The 16582-nt window shown below is 39.8% G+C and overlaps 1 protein-coding gene across 1 annotated transcript in view; it reads left to right on the top strand.

Moving 5' to 3' along the window:
- DSCAM (DS cell adhesion molecule) overlaps positions 1-16582 on the top strand; it is a 679278-nt gene that overhangs the window by 342452 nt on the left and 320244 nt on the right. Inside the window, exons 4-5 of the mRNA XM_069597968.1 lie at positions 984-1130; positions 13421-13699. Of these exons, the coding sequence (XP_069454069.1) occupies positions 984-1130; positions 13421-13699 (426 nt within the window). The remainder of the gene's footprint in view (positions 1-983; positions 1131-13420; positions 13700-16582) is intronic.

Here is a 16582-nt window from a genome sequence, read left to right as displayed (position 1 = left end):
CCCACCATAGAAGTGCTGGAGCTCACCTAGGAATGTACTCCTTTGCTTTTATTTGGTGTACACAAAAATTATCACTGAACACTGAAAACTTATCTTTAGATATTTACATATCTTTAGATGTTTTAACATTAATTAGATATTAATTAGTTAAAGACATTACATATCTTTAGGTATTTTTGAAGGAAAGAATCATCTTTATTCTCCTTCAAGCAACAATGATGCTTGATCTCTTAATGCTGGCCATTTCTGTTCAAATTGAGTTACAGAGGCAAAACCCACAGGTCACAGAGAGCACATTGTGTCCAGTGTTGGAATGCAGGAGGAAGAGGTGGGTATCACTTTTCTCTCCCTGAGGTGAAAATGCTATCATCAATAATTTCAGTAGTAATCAGAAAATAGCAGAGCTCTCTAAAACACTGCATATAGGAAGAATTGATCTTTATCCTAGAATATAGATGGAAGTGTTGGTTATCACTGAGGAAATAAGAAGTCTTTCCTGGGAAGGTTTTGGAATATATCATTGTTCTATAGTCTAACATGTTTAAGTATTTATTGAAACACTTGAAATACTTACATGATGTAGAAATTTATAAAAGAAAATGAATACTCATTTAATTTGTCATATTCTGAGAGAAAAGTGATGGCAAAGAAAATCTGCTAAATTAGCAGCATACCAATTATATGCCAACTTTCTTGCTCCTAAATAAATACATGACCTAAAAAATTAATTCATGAGGCTAAGCTTTTCAAGTAAGTATTTATTCTGTAGTATACCTACTAAAACCCCTTAATTTAGGATAAAGAATTAATATAGCTTGAACCCTTAAAGTAACACACACACAAACGCTAACACACACACACACACATCTATTATTTGCCTTCATATGAGTTTCCTTCAGGTGAAGAAACTCTATTCCGTGACTTTGTATGACTGGGTTGCTTCTGTTCTGTTTTAATGGGGTCATCGTTTTCTTCTATTTTAGGATCTAGATTTCTCATCACATCCACGGGCGCCTTGTATATTAAAGATGTACAAAATGAAGATGGATTGTATAACTACCGCTGTGTCACGCGGCACAGATACACCGGGGAGACCAGGCAAAGTAACAGCGCTAGACTTTTTGTATCAGGTAAAAACTCATCGGCACTGAGATTTCCGTTTCTGTTTTCTTTTGTTAGTGCTCTGGGATGACTCCACTAAAACCGTGGAACTCACAAATAAAATGAAGTCTGTATTTCTGTCCCAAAATATTCTAACAACTTGAGGGTTTTTTAAATTAAAAAAAAAAAAGAAAGAAAGAAAGGAAGAAAAACTTTACCCAATACAGTACAATGCAAATATGGATATCTCACCTACTGTAAAATTCCAAATTTCTTTGACCCTATATTATTGCTACTTTGTTGACAATTCCTCCTCTCGCTATTGTTGTATGTTATGACATTGGTGATGCCAATTAGCGCCACAGTGCTTTCTACCCTGCAGAGCTCTCAGGGAGCAGGATGTGGTCCTTGGAACACACCTCTTGTTCCCCATCTAGCAGTTATGGAGAAATTATCCACATTGGCCTAGAAGGGTGGGTTTGGTGGGGGGTGGGGGGAGACGCAAGAGGAAGGGAATATATGTATACTTATGGAAAATTCATGGTGTTGTATGGTGGAAGCCAACACAAAAATGTAAATCACTTATCCTCCAATAAAAATTTAAAAATGTAATATTCTATGCCCATTGGTTTAATACAGCTCCTTTTTAAACACTATCTTACACATTTTTAAATATAGCATATACATTATAAAGTGAGTATAATGATAATAATCATTATTAGTGAGTATAATGATAATGAGATTTTGAAATGTATATTGATTTGCAAATAAGCACTCAATTGAATGACTAAGAACTTTCTACATTATATATATATATATTTTACCAATTGGTCAAAATAAAACAAAATCATGGAAATGAAAAAAAAAAGTTAAAGAAATAGGTATGGCCTTCCAGGATCATTCTCAAGTGAAGGAAACCCCAAAACAGGTTATTCCACTTTCATAAATATGTCAGTTTTTTGCCTCTTTTAATGGGAGTTATACTTTGAGAAGATATTGACCTTTTGCAGAATCTTTACAGTTGGCTTGCTGTTGATCCATCAGTCAAACAAATCAGCAATACATTTACACGGGATTGCATTAGTGCTCCATGCAGAGGTTTAGAGGTATGAAATGACCATCTCAGTATTAGAAATCAAATATAAAATATATGACTTTTGCTCTTATAGTTTTAGAATGTAAAATTGATCCATGCAGTGAATAGTAATTTTATTTGTTGTGATGTTTTGTGTGGGAGACATGGTAACAAGTTTTCAAGTGCTGGAGTAATTAGAACAATGTCACCTAACACCCACATATTGCCCTTGATAATGCTCTATCTGAATTCCTCTTCCCCATTTACATCCTTAAAATAGCCAATGCTCACCTGTCTTTTAAGGTTTAAGACAAACATAAGTCATAATTAATTGATTTTTCCCCCCTCTGAACTTGAAAACAGTCTATCTTTACCTGTTCTTTTTCATATCAGTTGTTACTTTATCTCTTGTGTTATTAGTTATGACTTGTTGCCTCTGTTAATGGTAAGAATAATCAGTACAATAAAAAAAAATATGCTTGTTTGTACACCCATGGTAGATTCATGTTGATATATGGCAGAACCAATACAATATTGTAAAGTAATTAGCCTCCAATTAAAATAAATACATTTAAATTAAAAAAAAGAAAGAAAAGTGAGAACCCAGCTCTATGGCCCTTAAAACATCTTAAAATTATGGAGGTGGAGGGACTTTGTAAGTTACCCAGTCAGAGTCGGAATTTGTTTTAAAATAAATAAATAAAATGCCTAGCAAATAAACCTAAAAATATGTGCTAGAAATTCTTGCAAAAATATCCTAACATATTTGCTTGTTGCTTTAAACCTAGCTCTTGATAGCTGTCCGAAAACTCCTGGACAGGGCGTGCACAGTACACACGTCAGAGAACATAACAGAGCAGGGAAGTGAAAGAGCACCTTCTGGTGTGCAATAAGCAGGGTCTTTGATAAGAAGACCAGCCAGCCCTCAAAGTTTCCCTCTGCTTCAGAAGCCCTATCCTCCAACCAACCAGACTTGTATTATTGAAAAATAAAACTTCAAAAATTAAAAAAAAATTAAAATGTTGAGAAAATAAATTATAAAATGAATAGCCTCTATTATCTGTTCCATGGTGTTGTTAATAATAGGCTTTCCTGATAGCTCAGTTGGTAAAGAATCTGCCTGCAATGCAGGAGACCCCGGTTCAATTCCTGGGTCAGGAAGATCCCGTGGAGAAGGGATAGGCCACCCACTCCTGTATTCTTGAGCTTCCCTCTGGCTCAGCTGGTAAAGAGTCAGCACACAATGCAGGAGTCCTGGGTTTTATCCCTGGGTTGGGAAGATTCCCTGGAGAAGGGAAAGGCTACCCATTCCAGTATTCTGCCCTGGAGAATTCCATGGACTGTATAGTCCATGGGGTCGCAAAGCCTCAGACATGAGCGACTTTCACTTTCACAGTGCCTTTAATAAGAGCACAATAGTATATTTCTTCAGAATATCCTTGGAGAGGTCTTTTACGATTGAAGAGGAACTTTTTCACGACAATACTGAAGTAAGAAAGGTAACAGTCTCGGAGGAATGGTGGCATGGATCTGGGTATAAGATGCAACTGAGCTTAGCAAAAAGAAGCAGATATGTATTTCTCCATTGAGATAATGTGAATCAAGTGATGATAATCTCAGGAGGCCATTTTTCTCTGAAGTGAAACCTGGAAAAAAATAAAATAAAACCTTAAAAAAAAAAAGGAGCGAAAACAGAAAGAATAGCCTTGTTTATCTCTAGATCATTACGTGCTGATTTCTCAGAGTTGAAAAGGCAAATTTGCTTTTCTTAATCACAAGCTTAATTATTATTTTTTAAATAATGTTTCACTAATGTTTCAAAAATAGGCAGCAGGACTCATGAGCATTGATCGGGTCACCACAGAAGCGATGAGAGTCCATGAGATTGCCTCATGAGCATTTGTGCAGATCAGTAAGAAGCATCAGAGCAGAAACTAGTGAAGGAACATCATACACTTGAATACCAGCAAAGAAGAAGAGAGGGGATAAGACTGAACATTTGGGGTTAACAGTGGTAGTTGTAAGAAGGGAGAAGTCAGCAGAGTCACACAGACTCAAAAGGCTCGTAAGAGAGTCTACTGCTTATGGCAAATAGCTTGTGACATTTTGGTCAGAGAAATTTCAGTACAGTAGTTGAGGGAGGAAATAGTTGATGCCAAAACTTGGGAACATAGACACTGAGTGCAAATTGTCTAGAGTTTAAGCTTTGAAGGAGAACAGAAAATTATTTAATTTAAAGTTAGATCTAAATTTTTAATAAATGTAAACATGGGGTTTGCTAGTGGGGTTATGCTAGTAACAAGGTTTTTAATGATTCCAAATTCTTCCTGGAGTGGAAACAGACTCAATAGGATAACAAAAGAAAAAGAATGTGGATGACATTTTCAGCAAAAGTAGGTGACAGGGATCCTCAGAAACTCTTAAACATGTGGGGCTGTAGATAAACCACTGGCAACAGCAGGTCCAGTGTAAGAGAAGCTGGTAGAGGGGGAAGGCCTATTGAGATTACTGTATAGTCATAGAAATGCAAAATAGCCAACAAATTGTTGTCTTTGTTCTGTTGCCAAGTCATGTCAGATTCTTTACAACCCCATAGACTACAGCATGCCGGTCTTCCTGTCCTTTACTGTCTCCCAGATTGTGCTCAAACTTATGTCCATTGTGTCAGTGATGCCATCCAACCATCTCATCCTCTGTTGCCCTCTTCTCCTCTGGCCCTCAGTCTTTCCCAACATCAGGGTCTTTCCCAGTGAGCTGGTTCTTCATATCACATGGCCAAGGTATTAGAGCTTCAGCTTCAACATGATTTCTTCCAATGAATAGTCGAGGTTGATTTCCTTTAGGACTGACTGGTTTGATCCCCTTGCTGTCCAAGGGGCTGTCAAGAGTCTTCTCCAGTACAATTCAAAAGCATCAATTCTTCACCACTTGGCCTTCTTTATGATCCAATTCTCACATCTGCACATGACTACTGGAAAAACCATACTGTTGACCATAGGAACCTTTGTCAGCATATGCTCATCTCCAAAAAGCACCGGAGGACTATTTCTTTATGGAAACCTGGGAAAATGTGTTTGAGGATATTCACAAAACTTTGATAGCCCTGTGCAAGCTCTGAGTTGAAGATGAGTATAAAAGGCTGTGACATCACATAGTTAAGTGGTAGTCTAACTCCTTGTGTATCTCAGAAGTATTCAGCAAATACTACTTTCAGAAGAAGAGAGATTCACCCTGAGGGAAACTGCTGGATTTAGACATCCAATTGAGCCAGAGTGAAAAACTAAATGGAAAGAGAGAAGGTGTTTCCATTGAAAAGGTCCAGAAGCAATGGGCAACCAATAACAACTAGCAATTCTACTACCTAGACAATAGTCTCTTTTAAATATTATGCCATAATAACAGGGACCATGGTTCCTTGAAATAATGATCACTTATTGGTTTGGGACAGGAAACATGTAAGATGAGGCTGAAATATAAATAGGGTCTTGCCAAAATTATATATAAATATATATATGTATTAATATTAAGGCATACATAGGTGTGTATATGTGTGCATATATATACTTACATAATGTACATGTACAAATATATAATTGTTTTCATATATATTTACATGTACACATGTCCATATACATTAAATAATAACAAAAGCAATAATAATAATAATCGTATTGATCTGCTAAGTCGCTTCAGTCGTGTCTGACTCTGTGCAACCCCATAGACAGCAGCCCACCAGGCTCCCCCGTCCCTGGGCGTCTCCAGGCAAGAACACTGGAGTGGGTTGCCATTTCCTTCTCCAATGCGTGAAAGTGAAAAGTGAAAGTGAAGTCACTCAGTCGTGTCTGACTCTTAGCGACTCCATGGACTGCAGCCTACCAGGCTCCTCTGTCCATGGGATTTTCCAGGCAAGAGTACTGGAGTGGGGTGCCATTGCCTTCACCAAATCATATTGGTCTACTTAGTGGTAACTAGGGCAGACACCAACTCTTGACTTTGATAACTAGTCATTATAGAGAACAATGACAATTCTCCCTGTCTTTCCTACAAGTACTATGTATTTTACGATAACCAAACAACCCTAGTTCTGGAAGAAAAGTTCTTATTTACAGAATAATCATATCTGTTGAATGTGAAAATAATAAGAAAATATTAAAATTGTGATTTTCAACCCTTAGTAAAATAATTCAGACAAACATCATCTGAACTTGCTTATCAATTTTAGCCTCATTGAGTTTGGCATGCAACTCATATAGCCTCATTATATAGATGCGAAGGGAATGACAAAAGGTTGAGCTTGATCTAACCAATCCATCAGAACTAAATTCCAGTCATAAGAAAAAAATGGCAATAGAGGAACAGGCTAAATGACAGCATAAAGAAAGATATTAAAAATGTGGGATTTCCTATGCAATAATGTATCTGTTTCTTCAATAAACCAGAGACATGAGAGGGAATAGAAGAGAGGCTGCTCTGAATTAAAAGAGAGTCAAGAATCATAACAATTAAGATCACTGGAGCCGATTATACAGAGTGAAGTAAGCCAGAAAGAAAAACACCAATACAGTATACTAACACATATATATGGAATTTAGGAAGATGGCAATGACGACCCTGTATGCAAGACAGGGAAAGAGACACAGATGTGTATAACGGACTTTTAGACTCAGAGGGAGAGGGAGAGGGTGGGATGATTTGGGAGAATGACATTCTAACATGTCTACTATCATGTGAATTGAATCACCAGTCTATGTCTGACGCAGGATGCAGCATGCTTGGGGCTGGTGCATGGGGATGACCCAGAAAGATGTTATGGGGAGGGAGGTGGGAGGGGGGTTCATTTTTGGGAATGCATTTAAGAATTAAAGATTTTAAAATTTAAAAAATAAAAAACTAAAAAAAAAATTTAAAAAAAAAAAAAAAGATCACTGGTAAGGGGGTGTGGCAAAGATAATGGAGTAGGAAGATCCTAAGCTACTTCTTCCCATGGACACACCAAAAATACTACTATTTATAGAGGAAATATCAATTATAATTACTTGAAGACATGCAGAAAAATTTTCCACAATTAAAAATATAAAGAAGGAACCACAAAAACATGGGTAGGAGGTGCAGGGACATGACAAACTCCCAGAGAGGCAACCCTCAAAGGAAAAAATCAAAATTGCAAAAGTTCTCCCCAAGGAGCAAGGGGTCTGAGCCCAACATCAAGCTTCTTAGTCTTGGAGTTCTTCACCAGGAAGATGAAACCTCCAGAATGCCTGGCTTTGAAAGCCAGTGGGGCTTATGTATGGGAGAGTTGGAGGGCTATAAAATAGATACTTCACTCTTAAAGACTCATCAAAATGTCACATGCTCCAAGACCCAGTGCAGAGGCAATCATTTGAAAGTAGCCTGGATCAGACCCACTTGCTAATTTTGGAAAGCCTCCTGGAGAGGCAGTAACTAACTGGAACTGCCCCAGGATATAGACAACAGTTTAGTCGCTAAGTTGTGTCCAGCATTTTGCAACCCCATGGACAGCAGCATGCCAGGCTTCTCTGTCCTTTACCGTCTCCCATAGTCTGCTCAAATTCATGTCCATTGAGTCGTTGATGCTATCTAACCATCTCATCCTCTGCTTCCCCTTTCTCCTTTTGCTTCAACCTTTCTCATCATTAGGGTCTTTTCCAATGAGTTGGTTCTTCACATCAGATAGCCAAAGTATTGGCACTTCAGGTTCTTCATCAGCCCTTCCAATAAATATTCAGGGTTTATTTCCTTTAGGATTGACTGGTTTGATTTTCTTTCAGCCTAAGGAACTCTCAAAGAGTCTTCTCAAGCACCATAGTTCTTTATGGTCCAACCCTCACATCCATACATGACTACTGGAAAAGCTATTGCTTTGACTATGCAGACTTTGTTAGCAAAGTGATGTCTTTGCTTTTTAATACTTTGTCTAAGTCTGTCATGGCTTTCCTTCCAAAAAACAAGCATCTTTTTAATTTCGTGGCTGCAGACACTATCCACAGTAATTTTGGAAGCCAACAAAATAAAATCTGTCACTACTTTTACATTTTCCCTTTCTATCTGTCATGAAGTAATGGGACTAAATGCCGTATATTGATTTTTTTCAATTTTATTAAATTTTAAATCTATTTATTTTATTTTTTTTTGTTTTTTTTTTTTTTTAGTTTTTTATTTTTTAAATTTTAAAATCTTTAATTCTTACATGCATTCCCAAACATGAACCCCCCTCCCACCTCCCTCCCCATAACATCTTTCTGGGTCATCCCCATGCACCAGCCCCAAGCATGCTGCATCCTGCGTCAGACATAGACTGGCGATTCAATTCACATGATAGTATACATGTTAGAATGTCATTCTCCCAAATCATCCCACCCTCTCCCTCTCCCTCTGAGTCCAAAAGTCCGTTATACACATCTGTGTCTCTTTCCCTGTCTTGCATACAGGGTCGATTTTAATTGGAGGCCAAGTACTTTACAATATTGTATTGGTTTTGCCATACATCAACATGAATCCGCCACAGGTTGTACACATGTTCCAATCCTGAACCCCCCTCCCACCTCCCTCCCCATACCATCCCTCTGGATCATCCCAGTGCACCAGCCCCAAGCATCCTGTATCCTGCATAGAACCTGGACTGGCGATTCAAGCCAGGTTTTTCACCAATGATATAGACATTGGTGGAAGCAATTTTGGAGAGCTCATTCTATCATGAGGACACTAGTCCTGGCAAGTGCCATTTTGGAGTCTTCCCTCTTGCTTATTAGTTTACCTGTCTATTAGACAATTTGACAGCAACCCCTGGACCAACACCATCCCAGGGCTAGCAGCCCATTGCATGGAAAACCAGCTCCCCAGCCCCAACCCTGCCACTAGTAGTGCAGCAGCCTCTACATGAAGCCGGGCCTGCCAGCCAACCAGGCTGGGGTCCATCTCTGCCTACCAGCCACTCTCAGTAGTCAGCTCCACCACAGCTGAAGGGTCCCTGCAGTCCACTTAAGGGGCTCCCCTAGAGCACTTGGCTCTGGTAACCAGAGGAGAGTGTGCTGCTGGGCCCCATAACACATTTCCAATATAAGGCCACTTCCTCAAAATTGGGATATGTAAATGATATGTGTGTGTGTGTGTGTGTGTGTGTGTGTGTGTATATATATATATATATATATATAACAGAGATGTAAAAACAGAATTCAGCAAAATGAGGCAACTGAGGAATATTTTGCAAGTAAAAGAACAAGATAAAATTCCAGAAGAACTAAGGAGATAACAATCTCCCTAACAAAAAAATACAAGGTTAAGATCACAAAGGTGCTCAATGAACTTGAGAGAAGAATGGATGAACATGATGAGAAGTCTAATAGCAAGTTAGAAAACACAAGAACCAAACAGAGCTGAAGACTATGGTTACTAAACAGAAGAATACATTAGAAGGAATCAACAGTAGATGAGATTAAGCAGAGGAACAGATCAGTGAACTGGAAGACAGAGTAGTGGAAAACTCCTAAGTGGAACTGAAAACAGAAAAAGAAATTAAAATGAAGACAGTTTAAGAGAACTCAGGATAATCACACTTACTAGCTTATACACTGTAGGGGTCTCAGAATGAAAAGAGAGGGAGAAAGGGGCAGAAAAATTATTGGAAGAAATAATAGCTCAACACTTCCCTAACCAGGGAATGTAAACAAGTATTCAGGTCCAGGAAGCAGAGGATCACTCTCACACACACACAAAGAGATGAACCAAAGAGATCCACACCAAGACACATTATAACTAAAATGGCAAAAATTAAAGATATAGAGAGAATGTTAAACATAGCAAGGAAAAAGGAACTACTTAAGTACAAAAGAACCCCCATGAGACTATCATCAATTGACTTTTCAGTAGAAACTTTGCAGGCCAGAAAGAAGAGTCATAATATATTTAAAGTGATGAAATAAAAATAAACAAAATAAGATTATTCCACAAAAGAGAGTTAAGAGTTTTACAGACAAGCAAAAATTAAAAGATTTCACCACCACTAAAACTGTTCCATCACTTCTTGGGAAACAGATAGGGAAACAGTGGAAACAGTGTCAGACTTTATTTTTTTTGGCTCCAAAATCACTGCAGATGGTGACTGCAGCCATGAAATTAAAAGATGCTTACTCCTTGGAAGGAAAGTTATGACCAACCTAGATAGCATATTCAAAAGCAGAGACATTACTTTGCCAACAAAAGTCTGTCTAGTCAAGGCCTTGGTATTTCCTGTGGTCATGTATGGATGTGAGAGTTGGACTGTGAAGAAGGCTGAGCGCCAAAGAATTGATGCTTTTGAATTGTGGTGTTGGAGAAGACTCTTGAGAGTCCCTTGGACTGCAAGGAGATCCAACCAGTCCATTCTGAAGGAGATCAGCCCTGGGATTTCTGTGGAAGGAATGATGCTAAAGCTGAAGCTCCAGTACTTTGGCCACCTCATGCAAAGAGTTGACTCACTGGAAAAGACTCTGATGCTGGGAGGGATTGGGGGCAGGAGGAGAAGGGGACAACAGAGGATGAGATGGCTGGATAGCATCACTGACGATGGACGTGAGTCTGAGGGAACTCCAGGAGTTGGTGATGGACAGGGAGGCCTGGTGTGCTGCGATTCATGAGGTCACAGAGTCGCACGCAACTGAGCAACTGAACTGAACTGAACTGATATATGTATGTGTATATATAAGTGTGTATATATATATATATATAAATCTATATAGAAGCCAAAATATATTTATTTACAAGCCAAAAATCTATACTGGGTACACGAGAAAAGAAAAATGAATCCAGCCATAATGTTAAAGATCATCATCAAATCACAAGGGAAGAGAGCAGAAAAAGCAAAATGAAAACTATGAAAACAAGAAAACAATGAACAAAATAGCAGTAAGTACATATCTGCCAATAATTACTTTAAATGTAAGTGGACTAATGCTCTAATCAAAAGGTATACAGTGGCTGATTGGATTTAAAAAAACACACACATATATGCTGCCAACAAGAGAGTCATTTCAAATCTAAAGACACACACAGACAGAAAGTTAGGGGATGGAAACAGGTATTTGGTCAAATGGAAACAGAAGGTTGGTGTAGCAATACTTGTAGAGAAACATAGATTTTAAAACAAAGATTTTGTGTTTTGTTAAAATACAGGAAAGAATATTACATGATGATAAAGGGATCAATCTGAAAGGAAAATATAGCAGTGGTAATTTCTATGCATTCAACATAGAAGTACGTAAGAGAATACTAGCAGACGTAATGGGAAATATTGACAGCAACACAATTATAGAAGCAGGTTTTAATGTCCCATCTACATCAATGAACAGATCATTCAAAAAGAAAATCAATAAGGAAGCATTCGCTGAGTGAAACTTTAGACAAAATGGACTAGATAGATAGATTCCTGATGCCCATTTCCAGTCAAATTCAATCCCGGCCGCAGGCAACTACTAATCTATTGCCTGTCTCTATAGATTTGTGTTTTCTGTGTTTTGTATAAATCAAGTTTGGTGATATGTGGCTTTATATCTGGCTTCTTTCATTTAGCCTAATCTTTTGAGGTCCATCCCTATTGTAACATGTCCATTCATATAGTAACATATATCTTTTGTATTGTTGATTACTATGTATGTATGTTCACATTTTGCTTATCCAGCTACTAAACAGTGGTCCTATTGTTTAGTATGAACTATTTCAACTTTTTAGCTCTTATGAATAATCCTGCTATGAACATTTGTGAAAAAGTGTTTGAGTGAACATGGGTTTTCCTTTGTCTAGGGTGGGTTCTTTCATTGACGCTCTGAACCTTGTGATGAACTGAAGTTCAACATTTTACAAAACTGCTAAAGTGTTTTCCAAAGTGGTTGCCCCATTTTACTTTCAAGTCAACAATGCATGAAAGTTTTACTTTCTTCTCCACATCCTCACAAGTACTTGCTGCTATGACGGTCTTTATTATAGATATCCTAGTAAGTGTGATGGAGAAGGTGATGGCACCCCACTCCAGTACTCTTGCCTGGAAAATCCCATGGACAGAGGAGCCTGGTAGGCTGTAGTCCATGGGGTTGCGAAGGGTCGGACACGACTGAGCGACTTCACTTTCACTTTTCACTTTCATGCATTGGAGAAGGAAATGGCAACCCACTCCAGTATTCTTGCCTGGAGAATCCCAGGGATGGGGGAGCCTGGTGGGCTGCCATCTCTGGGGTCGCACAGAGTCAGACACAACTGAAGCGACTTAGCAGCAGCAGCAGCAGTAAGTGTGAAGTAGTATCTCACTGTGGTTTTAATTTGCGTTACCCTAGTGGCTGGGCTTCCCAGGTGGCCCTGTGGCAAAGAATCCACATGCCAATGCAGGAGACACGTGTTTGATCCCTGGCTGGAGAAGAACCCCTGGAGAAGAAAACAGCAATCCACTCTAGTATCCTTGCTTGGGAAATCCCATGGACAGAGGAAACTGGCGGAATACAAACCATGGGATCCCAAAAGAATCAGATACAACTTAGAAACTAAAAAACAGCAGCAACCATGGTGGCTAACAATACTGAACATCTTTCCATGTGCTTATCAATCATTTTTACATCTTCTTTGGTGATGTATCAGCTTCAACCTTTTGAAAATTTTGAGAGAGAAGAATGTATATGAATAGGGCTTTCTTTCTGTTCATATTTATGCATATGTGTGTGTGTGTGTTTATGTGTGTGTGTGTGTGTACATACATGTGCTTCCCTGGTGGTTCAGTTCAGTTCAGTCACTCAGTTGTGTCAGACTCTTTGCAACCCCATGGACTGCAATATGCCAGGCTTCCCTGTCCATTACCAACTCCCGGAGTTTACTCAAACTCATATCCATCACATAGGGGATGCCATCCCACCATCTCATCCTCTGTCATCCCCTTCTCCTCCCACCGTCAATCTTTCCAGCATCAGGGTCTTTTCCAATGAGTCAGTTCTTTGCATCAGGTGGCTGGTGGCTCAGATGGTAAAGAAGCTACCTGCAATGCAAGAGACCCGGGTTTGATCCCTGGATTGAAAGATCCCCTGGAGAAGGGAATGGCAATTCACTCCAGTATTATTGCCTGGAGAATTCCATGGACAGAGGAATCTTAAAGGTGTATTAATAATTGAAATCATACATAAAATTTTAATTATATATGAGGTCCTATGATTCTAAATGACACATTAACTCCTTCACTGCATCTAAGAGTTTTTTCCTTTCCTTCTGCAGACCCAGCGAACTCAGCCCCGTCCATACTGGATGGGTTTGATCATCGCAAAGCCATGGCAGGGCAGCGTGTGGAGCTACCTTGCAAAGCGCTTGGGCACCCTGAGCCAGATTACCGCTGGCTGAAGGACAACATGCCCCTGGAACTTTCTGGAAGGTTCCAGAAGACCATGACAGGGCTGCTTATTGAGAACACACGTCCCTCAGACTCAGGCAGCTATGTTTGTGAAGTGTCCAACAGATACGGAACTGCTAAGGTGATAGGCCGCCTGTACGTGAAACGTAAGTTGGATGGTAACTGGCAGTGGTGACGCTAGCTGCCAATGCTGGAGCTCCTGTTACAAGTGACCCCCTGGCTTTCTCTGTAGCTCCCATGAATCCTCACTCCATTTCAGCCCCATTTCACAGATGAGGAAATCAAGTCTTCAAATGCTGGAGGTTACTCCTTGGAAGGAAAGTTATGACCAACCTAGACAGCATATTGAAAAGCAGAGACATTACTTTGTCAACAAAGCTCTGTCTAGTCAAGGCTATGGTTTTTCCATTGGTCATGTATGGATGTGAGAGTTGGACTATAAAGAAAACTGATCACTGAAGAATTGATGCTTTTGAACTGTGGTGTCAGAGAAGACTCTTGAGAGTCCCTTGGACTGCAAGGAGATCCAACCAGTCCATCCTAAAGGAGATCAGTCCTGGGGGTTCATTGGAAGGACTGATGTTGAAGCTGAAACTCCAGTACTTTGGCCACCTGATGCGAAGAGCTGACTCATTGGAAAAGACTCTGATGCTGGGAAAGATTGAGGACAGGAGGAGAAGGGGATGACAGAGGATGAGATGGTTGGATGGCATCACTGACTCAATGGACATGGGTTTGAGTGAACTTTGGGAGTTGGTGATAGACAGGGAGGCCTGGCATGCTGCAGTTCATGAGGTCACAAAGAGTTGGACACGACTGAGCAACTGAACTGAAATGAACATAGCTGGAGAGTCTGGGGCCACAGTATCCAGCTCCAAGATAGCGTTACCTAGTTGTTGAATTCAGAATGGCCCACCTGTCTGCAAATCAATGGAGGGAGATAAGCAGGGTGGTGCTGTCAGCACAGGCAATGGAGATCAGATCAAAGGAGTTCCCTTGGCCAGTTGCCAGATTCTGCTCCAGGTTTCTAAATGGGGCTGTTATCACCTCTCTACAGGGCTGAATCTAGAGCTGTAATTATATGAAAATTGGACTTGGACTCAATATTAGAGATAATTTAGTCCAAGTATGGTGACTATAGCTTCCCTAGGGGTCAGTGGTAAAAAAAAGTGAAGTGGAAGTTGCTCAGTCATATCTTGACTGTTTGCGATCTCATGGACTATACAGTCCATGGACTTCTCCAGGCCAGAATACTGAAGTAGGTAGCTTTTCCCTTCTCCAGGGGATCTTCCCAACCCAGGGATTAAACCCAGGTCTCCCACATTGCAAGTGGATTCTTTACCAGCTGAGGCACCAGGTAAGTCCCGGTAGTAAAAGAACCTGCCTTCAATGCAAGAGAAGGCATTCTATCCTTGGGTTGGGAATATCCCTTGGAGAAGGAAATGGCAACCCACTCCAGTATTCCTGGCTGGGAAATCCCATGGACAGAGAAGTCTGGTGGACTACAGTCCATGAGTCACAAAGAATCAGACACAACTGAGGCACTAAATAACAATAACATGATGGATACATCTCAACTCTAACTGATCTGGAATGACCAATGTGAGGAAGATGATGAGAAGGAGGGTGAAGGCAGACACAGAGGAAGAAGGGATGTGATTGCAGGGGCATGCTCTCTAATCTAGTTATAAAGCCTTAATTTTATTCATGCAGAAACAAAATCAAACTGATTTTACTCAAGATCACAGGACCAGAAATGAGTGGTAGACCTTTGGTCAAAATATATGGCTCTTAGTTGCCAGTAGGATAATATATAAATTTGTATATATACAAATTTGATAAACTGAACAAACTGAATATGAGTCTGGCATTTAAAAGGAAGGCATTTACTTATCCTGGCTTTTTTTCTAGCCTTATGCCTGTTTATGGAACCACCTCTTCAATGTCATCATGGATGTAGACAGCTTTAGCACAATACCAGCCCAAGAGAGTCCATTTGAAACAAATATCCCAAAGACTGCCTGGAACCAGCTGTCCAGACTGAATCCTGCAAATGTTATTCGAATGTGCTTTGGGTGATTTTCGCTAGAAATGGAGGATAATGTCTGCACAATTATATTTCTATGACTGAAATGCCTTGTCGATGAAACAATGAAACATCGGACAGCTAGTGAGAATGACTCCAATGGGAGGTTCAAAATCACTTTTTGTGGCTCCTCAGTTTCTGCTGAATAAAATTTATATATTAAGATAGTGTGGAAAGCATGTCAAGAAAACCTGTAAGGTCACATTTCCCATCGTTTTGCTTCAAAAAAACCTACTTCCTGTGAAATCTAACTTCCTTCCTCCTACAAGCAGTTCCTTCCCTGCTGCTCCCTCCATATGGAAGATGATTTTCAGATACTTGGATGTCTAAAACTCCCCATCTTTCTAAGCCTAATGCAATGCCTCATTCCCCAGGCATTCCCCATTCCCCTCCTGTTTTCTGCTCAAAGCTCAGAATAGTTTATTGCTTTCTCTGTAAAGACATTTATCCTTGTCTACATTGTAAATTACCCTGATGCTGGGAAACATTGAGGGTAGTGGGAGAAGGGGGCAACAGAAGATGAGATGGTTGGATGGCATCACCGACTCAATGCACATGAATTTGAGCACACTCTGGGAGATAGTGAAGCACAGTTAAACCTGGTGTGTTGCATTTCATGGGGTTGCAAAGTGTTGGACATGACTGAGCAACTGAACAACAGTAACACATTGTAAAAGTTATCTGTAGGAAAGTCTTAACTCTGAATATGTTTTCCTGTTTGTATTTGTCAGCCTTGTCTGGAAAAGTTCCAGGTATGCCTCTGACACTCCCATCCTCCCTTCTGACTGGTCCTTACTTTGGTCTCTCTTTTCCAGGTGGAAATGATGCTCTTGGAAATTCAGAACATTCTCCTCTTTTATTTTTCTCTTTTGTTTTCTAGTTTCAAATTCCTCTTCTCTGAAAACAGCCCTGAATTTGCAGGCTAAGCCTCAGTCTCCTTGGA

This window comes from Ovis canadensis, chromosome 1 (assembly GCF_042477335.2).
Source record: "Ovis canadensis isolate MfBH-ARS-UI-01 breed Bighorn chromosome 1, ARS-UI_OviCan_v2, whole genome shotgun sequence".
NCBI lineage: Eukaryota > Metazoa > Chordata > Mammalia > Artiodactyla > Bovidae > Ovis > Ovis canadensis.
This window is presented reverse-complemented; position numbering and strand designations above follow the sequence as displayed.